At 41.6% G+C, this 15,856-nt stretch overlaps 1 protein-coding gene across 1 annotated transcript in view; it reads right to left on the bottom strand.

Moving 5' to 3' along the window:
* Nucleotides 1-1,437: 1,437 nt before the first annotated feature.
* Nucleotides 1,438-15,856, bottom strand: part of grin3a (glutamate receptor, ionotropic, N-methyl-D-aspartate 3A) — a 57,966-nt gene continuing 43,547 nt past the window's right edge. The window contains exons 8-10 of the mRNA XM_037116301.1: nt 14,110-14,271; nt 13,742-13,812; nt 1,438-3,586 (exon numbers count right to left, since the gene is read on the bottom strand). Of these exons, the coding sequence (XP_036972196.1) occupies nt 2,998-3,586; nt 13,742-13,812; nt 14,110-14,271 (822 nt within the window). The 3' untranslated portion in view covers nt 1,438-2,997. The remainder of the gene's footprint in view (nt 3,587-13,741; nt 13,813-14,109; nt 14,272-15,856) is intronic.

The raw sequence follows: 15,856 nt of genomic DNA, 5'->3' as shown, positions 1-15,856 counted from the left end.
AGAATGGTGCAACAACTGAATATCGTTTCAAGGTGTGCAGCAAAGCTCTGAGTCGGTTGGTTATGTGTATAGCTGCAGGGTGTTTTTTTTAAAAGTCATAATGGAAACTATTTAGATGGATAGAAATGAGTAACTGCAGTTGAATCTCAATGGCCAACTTGGAAAAGAAACTCTGGCAAATGATTCCTCAATGCGCAATTTGATTGGCGTGCCCTGGATGTCAACCACTGTTCTATACCTCTGGCTACATTGTTTCATCTTTCCCCCTCTTACACAAGCTGGGAAGTCATTACATATCAGTGCAAGTATATCCCTTAAAGGGAATAGTTTGAAGCGTGGGCCCTATTTTCAAGTTTTGGTGTGTAAATGACTGACACTTACCAAAAGTTTTTGGTTCGTGGCAGCCACGGCACAGCTGTGATGGCTACAGTGAAATCCTCTGGGCAAACTCTGACCACAGAATTACAGCCAATGAAGGTGCTTGTTTCACCACGGACAGCTTGAGGTTGATATCATAAACAACGTTACAGAAACAAATCCACAAATCTTGCTCTACAAGATGTCCTGCTCTTACGTGAGGTGATTTGCACAGGGAGGCGACAAGTCGGATTTGATGAGAGGGCTTTGAAGTTTAGACAGAGGAGCTGCCAGCAAGAATTTCTTTCCAAAGTTGTGAATGAATATTCAGAATTTGATCTTGACAATCCAGATCACTGATTCTTATAGTGGGTCCAGGGGTCTTTGAGGTGGTTGCAGGGGATCCCCGGCAGAAAGGGAATAATTTATTTTCGAGAGTAACACAATGACAGATGTATGACTATTCAGGTCATGGGTTTCATACAAATTCTGTAATAAAACATCTGAATGCACAATTCTTAGAGCAGATGAGGTACCATAGGATAAAATCTCATCAAATGGGGGTCTCAGGAAATTTGTGTCAGTTAAGGGGTCCTTGATGTGAAAATGCTTATGACCACCAATCTAGATAAGTAAACTGCAGCAACTCACCTCTCAAGAGATTTCAGAGCGAGACCTTGCCTTCATAGAGATTTGTGTTTCTGGTTACAAAAAGGGTCCTGCTCTTTGACAGATTGGTTTGAATCGCTTCCATAATATTGTCAGGCATGTGGAATAACAATTTCAGCAAGTTCAGTTCCACAAGGGTTACATTGCAGCCATGTCACAGTTGCTAGCTTAGTATGAAGGTCATCAAACTTCTGATGATTTAAGTCAGTTATCTCTAATTTCATGTTGTGTGCAGGTGACATCAAGACATCAAACGGCCATACCTAACAGTGTCAAGGTTACGATTATGTAATAATTAAAAGTGTCCTTTATACTGCTTTTTGATTTTTTTTTTACTTTCATCTGTATATTGCTGTCTAAGATAGGTACAGCAGTTTTGGGAGATTGAAGAAAAAATAATTAAGTGCAAAGAAGAGAGGTAAGTTTTTAATAACAGAACACATCCAAACGCAAACAGAAACGATGCAAGAAAACAGGTCTCATCACAGAGGGACTGTTTCAGTGTGTTCAGTTGTATATGCTCGTCTTGTACAAATAACATGTCAGAATTTGACATCTGGTCTAAGTTGACGTTTGCATTCACTATTTAAAGGAAAAGTTCCACCAAAACTGAAAATTCAGTCAGTATGTGCTCACCCCATGCTGATGGAAAGTTTGAGAGTCAGCACATTTTACCCAGCTCTTCATGGGCCTAGGGGAGAGTAGATAAGACCTGAATTTTTATTTTTGGGTGAACTTTTCTTATGTTTTGTCCAAGGTTACAGGAGCACCGGGATGATCTCCATAGGCTGGGTTAGAGATTTCTTCTTTGGGTCCCTGCTTGAGAAAGCTGAAAACTCTTGGATTTATTATCATTTAATACAGTACTTCTGCTGATTCCATGTTTTTATAACCCCAAAGTCATCATGAAGAAGAAAAACTTCTAGACCATAAGTCAAGTTCTGACAAGTTAAATGATGACTTTTAGGTGCAGCTTTCTTTTATAAACTAGAAGTGCATCGGTGAAGTGCAGGACAACATTATACAGTGATCCCTAAAATAAGAATTTTTATCGTCCCATTTTCCACCAGATGCCAACCAGAGGTTCTTGATGAATATAGAGATGTCTTGCTGAAGCATCATATCTTTTTTGTTCTTTGCTTGTATCGACTGCCCCACCAACCCACAAAAAGGCGCACTAAAAAAATAAAGGACACAAAATGACCTAAGCCAAACGTAATACATTGTCATAGGCCAGAAACATTAGGTCATCACTGATAGCCAACCAATCATCAACAGCTGTATGTCTTTACTCCCCCCCTTAAAGGTACAAGATTTCAGCAAGACACAAGGACATAAAGACTTAAGTGGCTAGGTTCAACTTCAGGTCATTTACACTCTCAATGTGTCTCAACATAAGACTCAGGTGAATTAGCCCATTAAGCTTAAATACCAGAGTGGTCATATCTGTGATGAAGCTTATCATCATGGCAAGCAAATCTGTACCCTTGAAGAGACAAGGCTTAGAGGTAAAGGATGAGAGGGTCAAGAGGAAGGGTTTGAAAGGAGAAGAAATGGAAGTCAAAGGAAAGAAATCAAAGGATCAGAAAGAAGTGACAAGGAGGTGAAGATGTTGGGGGAAGGGAAGTTAAGAAGAGAAAGGTTTGCACAGCTCTTCAGTGACGGCAACAAGCTAGTGAGAACAGATTTAATTCAGGGTCCCTGGTTCACCTTTGTCCATTGCCTCTCGTTTGAGTAAACCCCATGTTCCAGGAGTCAGGTATTGTTCTGCTGAAGTCACAGAGCAGGATCAGATACCTGGAGAACGTTTCATTCCAGCGTTCAGGGGAACCCCTGAGCCTAACGGAGGATTCAGCTCCCAGAAATCTTTGAATGTTCAAACTCCACAATTCAGACAAGGATCCCTCTCCAGGACCAAAAGGAGGTCCCATGTCTAGCCAAGTTTCTCCAAGCAGGACAAAGAGAAAACCCTCAGAACTCTGGGAGTGTGTTTGTGTGTTGGTTAGTCTGCTGGTGGGACTGGGTATAGTGAGCAAACTGGTTAGACTGGTGCGTAGTGGGCTGATTGGGTGCAGTCTGTTTAGCTTGCTGGTTTTCTGATTGGTACTGTTCTAGCTCTCTCTTCCTCCTCATGGCTGACTGAAGCTGCTGCTTGATTACAAGGATTTGACCTTCCAGTTCTGACAGCTCTTGAACCAGCGGGTTCCTGCCCGCACCCACACCCATGCCGGGGCCACAGTCGCCAGCACCCAAACCCCGGCACTGTCCTGATGTTATGCCCTGCCCGGAGCTTCCCTGCCCCGGCCCCAGTCCTTGTCCCAACGCCCGCCCTAACAAGTCAGAGCGACCATTAGAGTTGGTCACTATGGGCAGGTGTTTCTCCAGTAGGGGAAGAGAATGGGTAAGAGGCAGGGGAGATGGTGGTGGTGGTGGAGGAAGATCCTGGGACGATGGGCGTTCCAGGTCGTTCTGCATCTCTTGTGGAAGGACCCTACGCCTGTTGCAGTGGGAGGACTCTGCAGGATTCCAAGATGCTGACTGGTTGTTTCCCTCGTTGCACCTGAAGATAGAACAGATACAGAGGGAAATATGAGCAGGCATTTCTGTTTTCTTCCGAGAAATGCCAATGAAGGAGATGTGTATCATCTGACCGCATCTTTTCTTGCTGCTGCTGCTGCTGCACATACAACACAATTCTATCGACACTGTATATTAAAATGAAATTCAGGGAGAACCAGACCTTGAACAAGATGATAAAGTGAAGACTTATTTCCCCAAACAGCTTTATGGGAAAGTTCCAGAGATCATTGGATGAATACAACAACCAGTGTGAATGCTCGCCAAGAGCCTGTACAAGTGTTCTCTCCGAATGTCCCATTAAATATAAAATGCCCTTTTTTATTTGTCCCTTAGTGTATTGTTCTGTTCTGTCTTACATAATGTGTTTTATTTTTAGCAACACCAGCGGCTTGGCACTACAGATGGCAATGATAAATTATTGGTTGGTTGGTTGTTTGGTCAGCTGGTCAGTCCAGTAATTTGGTTCATACTAAATTACTGTATCTCAACAACTATTGGACAGATTGCAACTCAACTTTTTACAGACATTCCTGCTCCCCAGAGGATGAACTGCACAGGCCTTCATCATATGGTTGACATTAGTGTTTTTTAGTGAAATCTTGACAAATATTGGTTTGACTGCCCTGCAATTGTGTACAAACCTTCATGTACCCTACAGGTTGTACTGTAATAATTTTAATGATCGCCAATAAGTGCAACATGCAACGCTTTGGTTAGTGGGTCAAGGCTACCACCAACTCAATACAGCGGTATTTGATGATCTGAAACACACAACAATCAACTGTCTTTCTCTGGAACTGGCTACTTCACCTTCAAATTGACATTGAAGATTCTAATTAGTCAGTTATTTTGGTTTATTATTAATTGCCCGAAAAACTGATGACATCCCAATAAGCCACAGCTGTATTGGGTGCTTATTACCAGTTTGTTTATGCTGACATGCTGATATGCTGACAATGGCTTACAAGATGCCAACAATCAGAATCATGAGCATGTTTAAGTTAGGGTTTAATTCACAGTATAACCTCAAAGAGCTGTGAGGCCAACTGTAGAATGTTGTTTTAATGAGAATCCCACGCAATCCCTTTCAAAATTGTCTGAAAAGGTTTGATAATTGCTTCTACACTTGAATGTGTGTGTGTGTCATAGCAGATTTTATGGTGATTCAGGCCACCCCTGGTGTTAATCCATCAGCGCCCTGTGTGGGAAGCTCGGCTCACTGTTATCTTTTCTGAAACCCTACGCAAAAAAAAACCTTGGGATGATTTTAGATTCTGCTTTTAAATTTGATAAACAGATGGTGGTGTGATGGTAAGAGGCAGCTTTTTCCAGCTTTGAGCCTTCGCAGAGGTTACAGTCCCTTGGGTTTGGCAGAAGCTCGAGGGCGAGTTTGGGCTCCAACCTTTGGAACAAACTGCCTGACCACATTAGATCTGCCACCTCAACTGGGTTGTTCAAAGCACAACTCAAGACCCACCTTTTGTCTGTAGCTTTTGATCTTTTGATTAACTGCTACTATTTAGTGGGCTTTTTTCTGCCCGTTATACCCCTGTGCTAGTGACAGAAGTGGCTTAAGGCATTGCATTTTCGGGTTGTCCGTACATCTGTCCATCCCATTCTTGTAAACCCAATATTTCAAGAATGGCTTCAGTGAATCTCATAAAATTTGGTCCAAATGTTCACTTGGACTTCTAGTGGCCAAAGGTCAAAGGTTATTGTGACTTCATGGTGCCCCATTCTCCTGAACGCAATATCTAAAAAACACTTTTGATTAAATTAAGACAGAATTGGTAGAAATGTCCACTATGACTCATTTTAGGCCATAATTCAAGAATATATACAATAATTATGATATCATTGGAAGATTTGGAATGATGACATTCAATATCCAAAAGGTCAGTGGCCAAATGCAGTATGACATCATAATATTCTGCAAGAAAATATTCTGGCCATTATTCAGTGCCACAACTCTGGAACAGAACTCTGAGCCAACGCATGATCTTGTATTATTCTTTTACTTGTTTGTTTTAAATATTCTATAGAAATTAATTTGAACTGACTTGACTAAGAGTAGACCAAGACATAATTTGATTGATACATGAGCCTGCTCTAGCAGGTTGGTGAACTGTGATGGATGCCTGCGTGTGTTAGTGATGTCACTGTCTGACCTTTTTACCCCTCTTCCTTTAACCCCAGTGTGCTAAGTGCCCTCGTGGCTTGACAAGCTGGCCTTTTGGTCAAGTTGTCAGAACATTGCCATTATAGTTTAGTATGAAAAGTACATCTGATAAACACTGTGCAGCTTATTAAGGATTGGGATGCTGCAGGAATAGCAGCCAATGGTGTCAATGTCATTGTTAAAATATAATGTCGGTTGTCATTAAAACTTTTAATAAATAGCTTCCACAACATGCATGTACTTAAGACAAAAGAGAGGACCATGACTGTCAAGGCTCCCTGGCAGAAATCAAAATTATGAACCGTTAAATCCCTACAGCACCAGCACTGATCCCACCGAACTCTCCCATCCAACCTGGAGGTATACCTTCATCTTTAAGCTAATGAACACCAGCGGCAGTAACGTGGCAGTTTGACCAGTAAATTCGACACAGCATCACTGATGTCATCTTCTATCAGGGCTTAAACATATATCACTTGACAAATCCTTTTTCCTTGTGCTCCTCCAGGGAGACATTGAGGAGCAGAGTGATCCTCAATCAGCGTCCTTTTTTGCAGCATTTGTCCTGCCTGCTTTTCAACTCATTTATCCTGCATAATCATGTTTCTTGTGCTGTGGAAGCACGACGCACCACGGAAAGAAAAAAAAAAACAACTCAAAGCTATTTCACTGACGCTTTAAATCCACACACACACACACAGACACACACACACAAAAATAGCCCGGTTCTCCTTGGTGACATATCAGTCCCTTTGATTGCACTGACCATGAAAACTCCTGCAACATCAAGTCACCCTGGACCTTTGCCCAAAGCTTCTCCCTTTTTTTTCCACAGCCTCAGCACACAACAGGAAGAGAGGAGAGAGTAAATGGGGTCTGCAGTACATGATTGGATATTACACAAGGCTGGTGTCATCTTGAGTTTCAAGAAAATACCAGTGAGTGTCCTTGCTTTTGTGCTTCATCAAAGCCCACATATGTTTTACTGAAAGTCGTCCCCGCACAGATAAATGATACATTTATATAACTTTGTTGTTAGTGAAATGTTTAACTTTTGGTTTATACATATTCAGCTGCATAGTGTTGAATTTTGTGTGCTCTACTGCTCCATTATAATAACTGCATGAGTTGGTGAGTCAGTGGATTTGAAGGGCATCACCCCACGGAAACAAGAAAAGTTTTGTTTAAAGACTCAACAAATTGCTAATCGATTTCAAAGATATATGTTGGAATTATCAAAAAGTGTTTCCAAAAATGTTAAAAACCCACCAAAATCCAAGAGTTTACTCAAGGAGAGGGTAAGCCTCAAGATAACATTAGCGGGCAACTACACATACTGAGGGTGAATGTATCTGCATGGTTAAATTCAGGATAACTCTTGCCGAACTCACTAGAGACTCTGATACTCTTCTTTGCCCCTCTCGTCTCTGTGACGTTACATCCATAAAGTATAGTACATTTACCCTTCGGTTCCAGTTGGCAGTCAACATCACAGAGCACAAATACAAGAAAATGCGATCATTGCTGCAGTCGTGTTGATTAACAGGAGTGAAGATAAATCCACTTTTTTAATCCCAAAAGTTTAAAGGTAATCTCTGAGCTCTCCTCCCGTCCGTAAATGGTTCTTGATCAGAGCAGAATACGAAGTGACTCCAGGTGTTTACTTTCCAGAGTGTCTGGTTCTGATCCAGACATTCGCCGACTCTAAGCAGCTTAGCAGCGGCTCTTACCCACCGCCTCGCCCAGCCCTCTACTCAACACTCTGCAAACATCCTTTGTTTTGAGAGAGAGCTTCCTTGGAAGTTACATATTGTACTTTAATTGTAGATGTATGGTACAATATAAAAAAATCCTTTAAAAACTTTTTTTTTAAAATTTAAGTCCTATATAAAGCTCCTGAGAACATTCTGTGCTTCCTATCACTAAAAATGAGAACACATCCCAGTAAAGTACCAATACAATATAATATATATTTTACTCCCTGTCAGCTCGAGTGTTTCTGCAGTCATTTACTGTATAGGAAGGCTCTGGTGCCTCAGAAAAGAACAAATTTCGATTTCCTCTCTCAAACAGAAACTTTTTCACATCTATTGGACCAGATCTGCAGGCTGAAAAGTAACCGTGATTTCATTAAAGGAGTAAAGACGAGAGAGATTCCCATCACACGAATGTGAAGTCTAACTGAAGAACTCTCCGAATCAAAGGTATTTTCACCGGCGATAAAAAAGAAAAAAAAAAAAAAAGAAGAAGAGGAAGAAATGACAAGAAGAATCTAATGAGATACTCCCGACATCAAAAGAAAACTTAAGCTGAAGGATCAGACGTCAGAATATAAAACATAAAAAGAATCTTAAACTGACACACGCAACGTTTGACAAGGAGGCACCTGTGCTTATATCATGGCCACGATGATGGAGAGGAGATTTTGCAACGCGGCTAACATCATCAGGTCTCTTAAGCCTTAAGTCTAAAGATAATCACTCCGTTTCAGCATCTTTATAGCCGTTGCTGGACTTTATAGTGCAGATGTTCTCTAACTAATTATGCTAAGTCACAGCCGGCAATGGTCTCGGGCAGGTCGGTGGAAGGCATCTCAATGTCTGAACTGAACACAACTGCTGGCTAAGCTTTTATGTCTGAAGTTCACCTTCAAAGAACTCCTCTGTGAGTAAGTCATCTTCTCTTTTTGACTTTTTTGGCTTCTCGTCTACTGTTTTTGGTTTGTTTGTCACGGCTGCTCTGAAAGGTGAAATTCAAATCAATACGATTCTTATCATCAGCACAGCCTTTCCACATAGCTCAGGAGTCCTGTTCCTCTTGTTTTTTTTTTCCATCCAGCCTCTAATTTCATGTCTATCTGTGCTCCCACATGAAAGGAGGAGCACTTTAAACTTTCATGATATGAATGGATGTAATGACTAAGATAGCGCTCACATCACTTCACTGGAAAATACAGAATATTGGTAAAATTCCCACAAGAAGTAATGACATCAAGGTCAGATAGGGAACTGTGCACCATGCAGTGTCGGTAAGATGAAAAGCAAACTGAAATGCAAATCATTGTTTGTTTTCTGGAATGTTAGGATGCCCTTGATATGATCAGAATTTTCCAATATGCTGTACAATACCTGTCATATCACGTTAACATTACAGGTTTATGACCTGACTGTTATATCAGGAGGTGGAGGTGATGGTGCTGGTGGCCACAGTTCAAGCCTCTGTTTCAATATTTGTAAGAATGATTTTTTGGGGATATTTTTGAGGCGACCTTGGGACCAACTGTGTTCGTGGCCTCAAGTGATCTAATGTAGCTTATAACATTTACGTTATTTAAGTTCTGTACTTGAGGACAATTTGGGGGGAACTTTCTAAAGTCCCCACATTTGTCCACATATCCATGGTTTGCAGAAATGTACATTGCCAGCATAATTCTGACGTTTGGGTTGTCCAAAAGTATCTGTGTGAGATTATGCGCATCTGAAAGGGAGACTACTACATGTAAGAGATATAAAACATATCAGTGTGTTCCTGTCACTGACATTGGAGAGCGTCTTTATCGCCAACTCCAAAACGGAGAGTTCTTTGTTTTACATTCTGTACATCAAGAAGCACGTGTTTACCTGCTGCAGATCTCCGAGTGACATCTGTAGAATTGAATTAGAATGGAATATTTCACCACCGACCACCACATCCCAACCCATCTGTCCGTACAGATGTTGCTACCAGCAGTCACGACAAGACAGAGACACAGCTTGTTGCGCAGTAAACAGAGAGGCTGCCCTTCGTCAAGCGGGACGCAGGTGCGCTAGAAAGATATGCCTCCTGCTGAAGTGCCCTTAAGCAAGACATTGAATGCCTTCCAGCTCTGGAAGGTACAGCTCTGCACAACTTTGAGTGACCTCTTGACCGCCCCATGGAGGGAAAACTCTAATGTCGAATTTGGCCTTCTTGTACTCAACTGCTACAGAGTGGCTCTCATTGGCGGTGATTACACTCCTCTAAAATCGTGATAATAGAGTCCTGTGGAAGAATAACACAGCAGGGGTGAGAGCAGGGACCACAATGACTGCACAATTATTTCGAAACTGTCGAAAGTCATTCCAGTTGCTGGAAATTTCAACTCTTGAGGAATGAATAGCGAAATATAAAAGCTGTTCTCTAAAACATCACAGGGACTGCATGCTTTACTATGTTATACTTCATGAATAATATGCAGCTGGAATGGTGTAGATCAAATTAAGGGGTGTTGGGAAAATGTCAGGGTAACACTTTAGATTAGACGGCATACATCATCCATTAAGTAGTTGCTTATTAGCATGCATATTAGTGGCGTGCTGACTCTATTAGTCACTGCAAAGCACTCATTAATGCTTTATTCTGCATGTATATTTAACAAGTACTAGGCCTTTAACTCAGGGTTTTCACACAGTTACTTTCCACTGAAAGCTTATTATCAAGGGTGTCACTTCGTGTTGAAAAGCGGTGGGGACAAAAGGGCTGAGATGAAAAAGAAAAGAAGAATTTCAAACAGTCTTGAACATATGCAATTTCAGGTATTGTAATATGGGATCGTATCAGGTCAAAGTCGATTATTACGGCGGGGAAAAAAGTGTACAATGGCTCATTAATCAAAGTTAATGTAGTCTAATTTGTTTGGTAGCATTCCTTGGTGCAAGCTATTTTAAGGTGTTCCCTATTCTAAAGTGTTACCAGAATCAGATATTACGAATACATACCGAACCAAACACAATCAGGGAAACTGACTTAAAAAAAATGAAACTGCAAAATAATGTATAATAAGTAAAACAGCAGTAGGAGCAGTAACCCTTTTCCCATAATTTCTCCTCACAAATGCAGCAGCCGACTTGTAACTGATACTCTCGGTCTACTGGATGTGACAAATAATCTTATTTTAGGGGTTTAGTGGGTTAAATGTCTTTTCTCGAGCTACATGACCTTAACACTCCGTTTGATACTAAATCACAGGACCTTAATTGGACATCGGAGAGTGTTTCAGGGTATTACAGACCCCACTCGTAATTCTCTCAGACAGACTCTTCTCTGATGCCTTTGGGACTTGTTAGCGCGGAAAAGAAATGTGTTAACGGTTCCACCCTAAAGTTGTCGTTTTAGGTCAATTAAATTCTTTACCCATATGCTCCATTTGGTCTCATAATGCCTTATATTTATCACACTGATGGGACGCACGTGTATATACAGCACTTCCTCTAAGTGGTGGCGCTGAAGGTTTTTGACATGAGGACAGCCGTTTCTGACGCGCAGGGGTTCCTGCAGGACGCTGACAATATGACAGTAATAATTTCTGACTCCTAGACAGCTTGCAGGCGCGATGCAGAGGAGCCTGATTGAATGAGCGTAATTATGCAGCAGTAGGTAATCTATCCTCATTTTCACAGGCATCCCTCACATTGCCATGGCTCCATAATTATTACGTGTGTTTGATCCCCACTTTGAGAGCTCCACCTGAGCGTCCCCTCCGTCGGCCGTGCTAAGTGGGGACGCATGTGAAGTTTTTCTCACAGCGAGATAAAATGGAAGCCGTTTGCTCGGCATGAGCTTGACGGTTATTTTGATCTCCCTTTAGAAGCCTTAAAAAAGGGTGATACATATCCCACTTTGCTTATCAGCTTATCTGATGGCGTCAGAGGAGGAGGCTCCAGTGTGACATTACACGTGGTGATGATCACATCTGAATAAAAGGGGCTTCACACATTGTGGCGGTGTCACAATGGCTGTGAAGGTTTATGTAACTAATCTGGACCAGGCGACGTTTGAAAGGAGCCTGAGACAGCCCAAAAAGGAGCTCTCATGATTGACTAAGTCGCCCCCGCTCACCCACTGCGCCCAACAATGCTCTGTGACGTCAGCGCGAGATTATTTCCTCAATTTCCCTGACTGATAATTAGCTTCAGACAGAGTGACCATTCTGTTTAGTCCCTGATTAAAAGTGGGTCCCTAAACTGCCACTCGGATGTTAATTGATGTCACTTATTCGCCGTCTGATCATTTGGCCAATGGGCCGTTCGAGCAAAATGAGCTTCCTGTCCCGTGCTTTTTTATCGGGGTCAACGAGGTTATAACATATGTGATGTGTGATGTGTTCCAGTGCTGGGCTGCCCAAAGCCGGGCCTGCGAGCCAGAGCCGGCAAACCAGCAGGATTTATACAATACTATAAAATAAATCAAAGCATAAACGCAATAAGGCATTATAGATGTGGACAATGACACTTTGCACTGGAAGTGGGTCAATTAATCTCTCAGAAAGCGTTTCTGGAGAAAGAAAGAATGATCGTTGAGTCTAATTCAAATCCCGAAATACTGATGATGCCTTGTGTTGGTAGCTTGAGCCGACCACCAACCCAACACAGTGGCAGACTCAGAGAGTTTGAGGGGTTGGGGTGAATAAGATAAAAAGAGCATCAGCTCTATGCGGTGGGGCACCAGCATAAAGAAATTCGTCATGTAGTTAAAGTGGAGAGAGGGCACTCCACCAGTGACTAAAGGATCAGTACTTGACGGCCAGGAAATAATCCTCAACAATCAGCTACCTAACAAATTGGGATAATAGTTCCATTTAGCATCTCAACAATACGATGTAATTCAGCGAAACGAAATCCAATACAATAGGTGTTTGCCTCTTGGCATCCTTTTAACCATCTTTGTGCGCTGTTTGTAACACGGTTATGTTGCAGTGTTTTGGGGATTTGAAGTGCTGAGAGAATAAATTGCATTTAATAAGGGACGCAGTGGCTTGATACCACACTGGGGAGAAACAATACACGATAACAAAGGCACGACGCACGCGAAAACGTGCGTGCTTCCATCCACATTTGCATGGGGCGGACAAGTCTGCGTGCGGATAAAAGCAAAATGCAACAAAGCGCAATGATGGCAGAATGAGACGAATAAATGAGCATCTTTGTGCGGACAAAAGTCTTGTTTTCGTTCCGCTATTCAAAAGACCATGGAAACAATCTGCATTTGTGTCTGTGTCACATTACGGTGATGGTGAACACATTCATACTTCTCCTTGTTAAAGTTCTCTGCTTCATCACAGGTGATGGATTTCTCTCTCTCACTATTACACCTTATATGAAAAAGGCGGGTTGGTATTCAAGCAGAAGGTAGCAGCATTGCATGTTGTCTCTTTATGAAGCTTTACTACAAAAAACTACCAAACAACCTCTGTTCTCTGGTTCAATTCAGAGAACAGCTCATTTATTCAGTTATGGAACGAAAATATCTACATTCTTTTATTGTTGCCTCATTAATATTATTAATATTAAAATTCTGAGTTTTAATTTGTTCTCCTAAACTACATAGTACCCTTTAAATTAATGTGAATAAATATCAACACATACTGTAGATAAATGACACACGTGACCTAAAATATCTGCTGCAGCGCCATGTGGAGCAATAAGGAAAATGCAATGTACGAAACAAACAGAAATGCCACATTACCATCACATTAAACAAACAGAAATACCACATTTACATCATATTTTCAAGATGTTTCTTTACCATCCGACTGGAGCTTTTTCGAAACACACTGTCTTACTGTGCCCTCTTCTTCTGCTGTGGCTTAGTGGCACCTGACTGGAGAAATGGCGCGCTGTGTCTTTCAACTAATCGACTCCGAACAGTGGACTGACGCAATTACTTTAATGCTGGGGCCTCTGCAAGCCAGCAACAAGCCTGCTTCTGAGTCCCAAGTGAAAATAACATGCAGTGGATGCATCATGAATATTTGCAACACAACTGGGCTCAGTTCATTTTTCAGTCCAATCAGTTGGGGTTGTCCTCGAATCAATGTCATTAAAAAAACATTACACTGAGCATCAATATTTCACGCTGATGTATTTGTTTGCTGGGATACTCGATTGAACTGAAAGTGTATTGAGCCCAGGCGCCGGGTGACAGACAAGGGGACAGTACCTCTTCTCGGGCTTGGTAACAGTAGGCAGTTTGTCATCGTTGAAGACGGAGTTGAGCGCCCGGTGTAATCTCTGGAAAAAACAACAAGCAACACGTTAGCAGCCACAGAAGTCTTCTTGTCTGCGTCTCTGTGGTGATTCTGCTGTTTACAGGCAACTTCAAAGACTGTGTGTGTTTTGCATGAGCGTGAGAAAGAGTCTAAAAATATGTTAGGACTGAATTTTGGGCCAATACTTCTGTGACTTGTTGATTATTATGTGATTCCAGTGACTGCGGTGTTGTTCTTCTTTGGCTGCCACGGCTCGATTTAAAGTGTGACCCGCCCGGCGTCATTGACGTTTGCATTCGTGTGTGTGTGAGTTCAGTACCTGGCTCGTGTGCAGCCAGTATTTGAAGCGCGGCTCCTTGACCCTCGGGATCACCAGCTTGTACACAATGTGCTCCGCTATTGTGGTCAGCAGAGATAAGGCCACGCCCACACAGAGCATCACAAACAGACCGGAGAAGTGCTTTATGCCCATCTGCAGTGTCTGGAGAGTCGGTGAGTCAGAGAGGTTACAGGCGGGGAGAACAGAGCCCAGACATGGAGGGAAGAAAGAAGGAGTTGCAGAGGACAAGAGATCAGGGGTGCATATCTATTGCATCTAATAGAGGAGGAGTTGTTTTTGCAGTAAAGCACAATAGAGAAAGTCCAGTGCATGTTGGTAAAACAGTCATATAACAACACTATTGAAACTTTTATGTTTAATCATTCATCATATCCATATCCGTTCATGGAGACAATTATTGTAGCAAGAACCTTCACATAGGAGGGTTTGAGTATTTTGGCAGGTGTTTATATGTCTGTCTGTCTCTCCATGGACAGATATTCATCACAACCGTGTAAGATCCAGCCACAAAGATCTTCACTTGAGATCAAAGTGAAATTCCAGTTCGAAGATGGATATGGTCTGACCCATGAATACTGAGCAGTGAGTAGCCACGGGTCAGGATGCGAACAAGATGTTCTCAAAACATTCATAGTGCTATAATTAATGTCTGATTAAAGCTGATGTTTGCGTTGCCGTCGTTTTAGCTAAAATCCTATATATTTCGCAGTTAGCAATCCCCACCTCTCTACTTCACCAGATGAGCGCAGAGTGGTAATCACCATATATAGCAGCAAACGGGAAGAATCCTGCTCGCTGCGTGTTGACGAGCAGACAAGAACGCCTCTTTTATGAAGCTCTCTGTCCTGATTGGATAAAGTGGTACTGACCAAACACTCTATAACAGTGATTACTGTTAAAATGCAAAGCTTTCTAACTCATATTCACTAAAAAAAAATATCATTATTTTAGGAGTCACAGGTCATTTGCATGTTTTATTTATGTGAGAAGAAAAATCTTCAGTTTTCTTTAAGACAATATGCAGTTCTTATCCCAAATACAATCAGTCATTCAATCTCCAGCCTTTTGCACAGTCCCTGATTGAGTGCTGCATTTTATATTAAGACCCAGTGCAAACATGTACACAATAAATGGTTCCATTATTTAAACAGCACAGGCAGAATTGGGTGCTTTTGACTGGGGTCCCCTGGACCCAAGACACTGGTATTTCTAAAAAAGACTCATTAAAACAGAAACAAAGAAAAAATAATATGAAATCATGTGGCACAAACTGATTATAAAGTCATGAAAAATGGCAGTGATAGAATAAATCACCTGTGAGGAATGACAAAAGGTTTACCACTGCGCAGATGAATTAAGATTCAGCTCAATGTCATTAACATTGATAACATTCACCTGTCTTATGCTTTTTGTAATCTATTGTCTTCTATTTTACTTCTGTCCTGTGTTTCATATTTGTATTATTATTGAAAAAACATGAAAACAATCGTAAAACTGCATGTGTTTGTGGCGTCCTTATCTTATTCCAGCAGGTGTTGTTTTCACTTGTAGGTGTGGCAGTCTCTTTTGCTTGGTGTTTACCAAGAACTGTTTCTCCAGCTCATTCTTTAATGATAAAACTTGTGTAATTGTATTATTGTTTTTTTTTTCTTTCTTTTTTTGCCATTTTGACCCGTGGAATGTGTGAACGCACTGATGTGTTCACCACAGTCAGAAGTCCCCATAC

This window comes from Acanthopagrus latus, chromosome 12 (assembly GCF_904848185.1).
Source record: "Acanthopagrus latus isolate v.2019 chromosome 12, fAcaLat1.1, whole genome shotgun sequence".
Taxonomy (NCBI): Eukaryota; Metazoa; Chordata; class Actinopteri; order Spariformes; family Sparidae; genus Acanthopagrus; species Acanthopagrus latus.
Note: the sequence above shows the minus strand (reverse complement) of the source record. Positions and strands in the feature narration are given on the sequence as shown.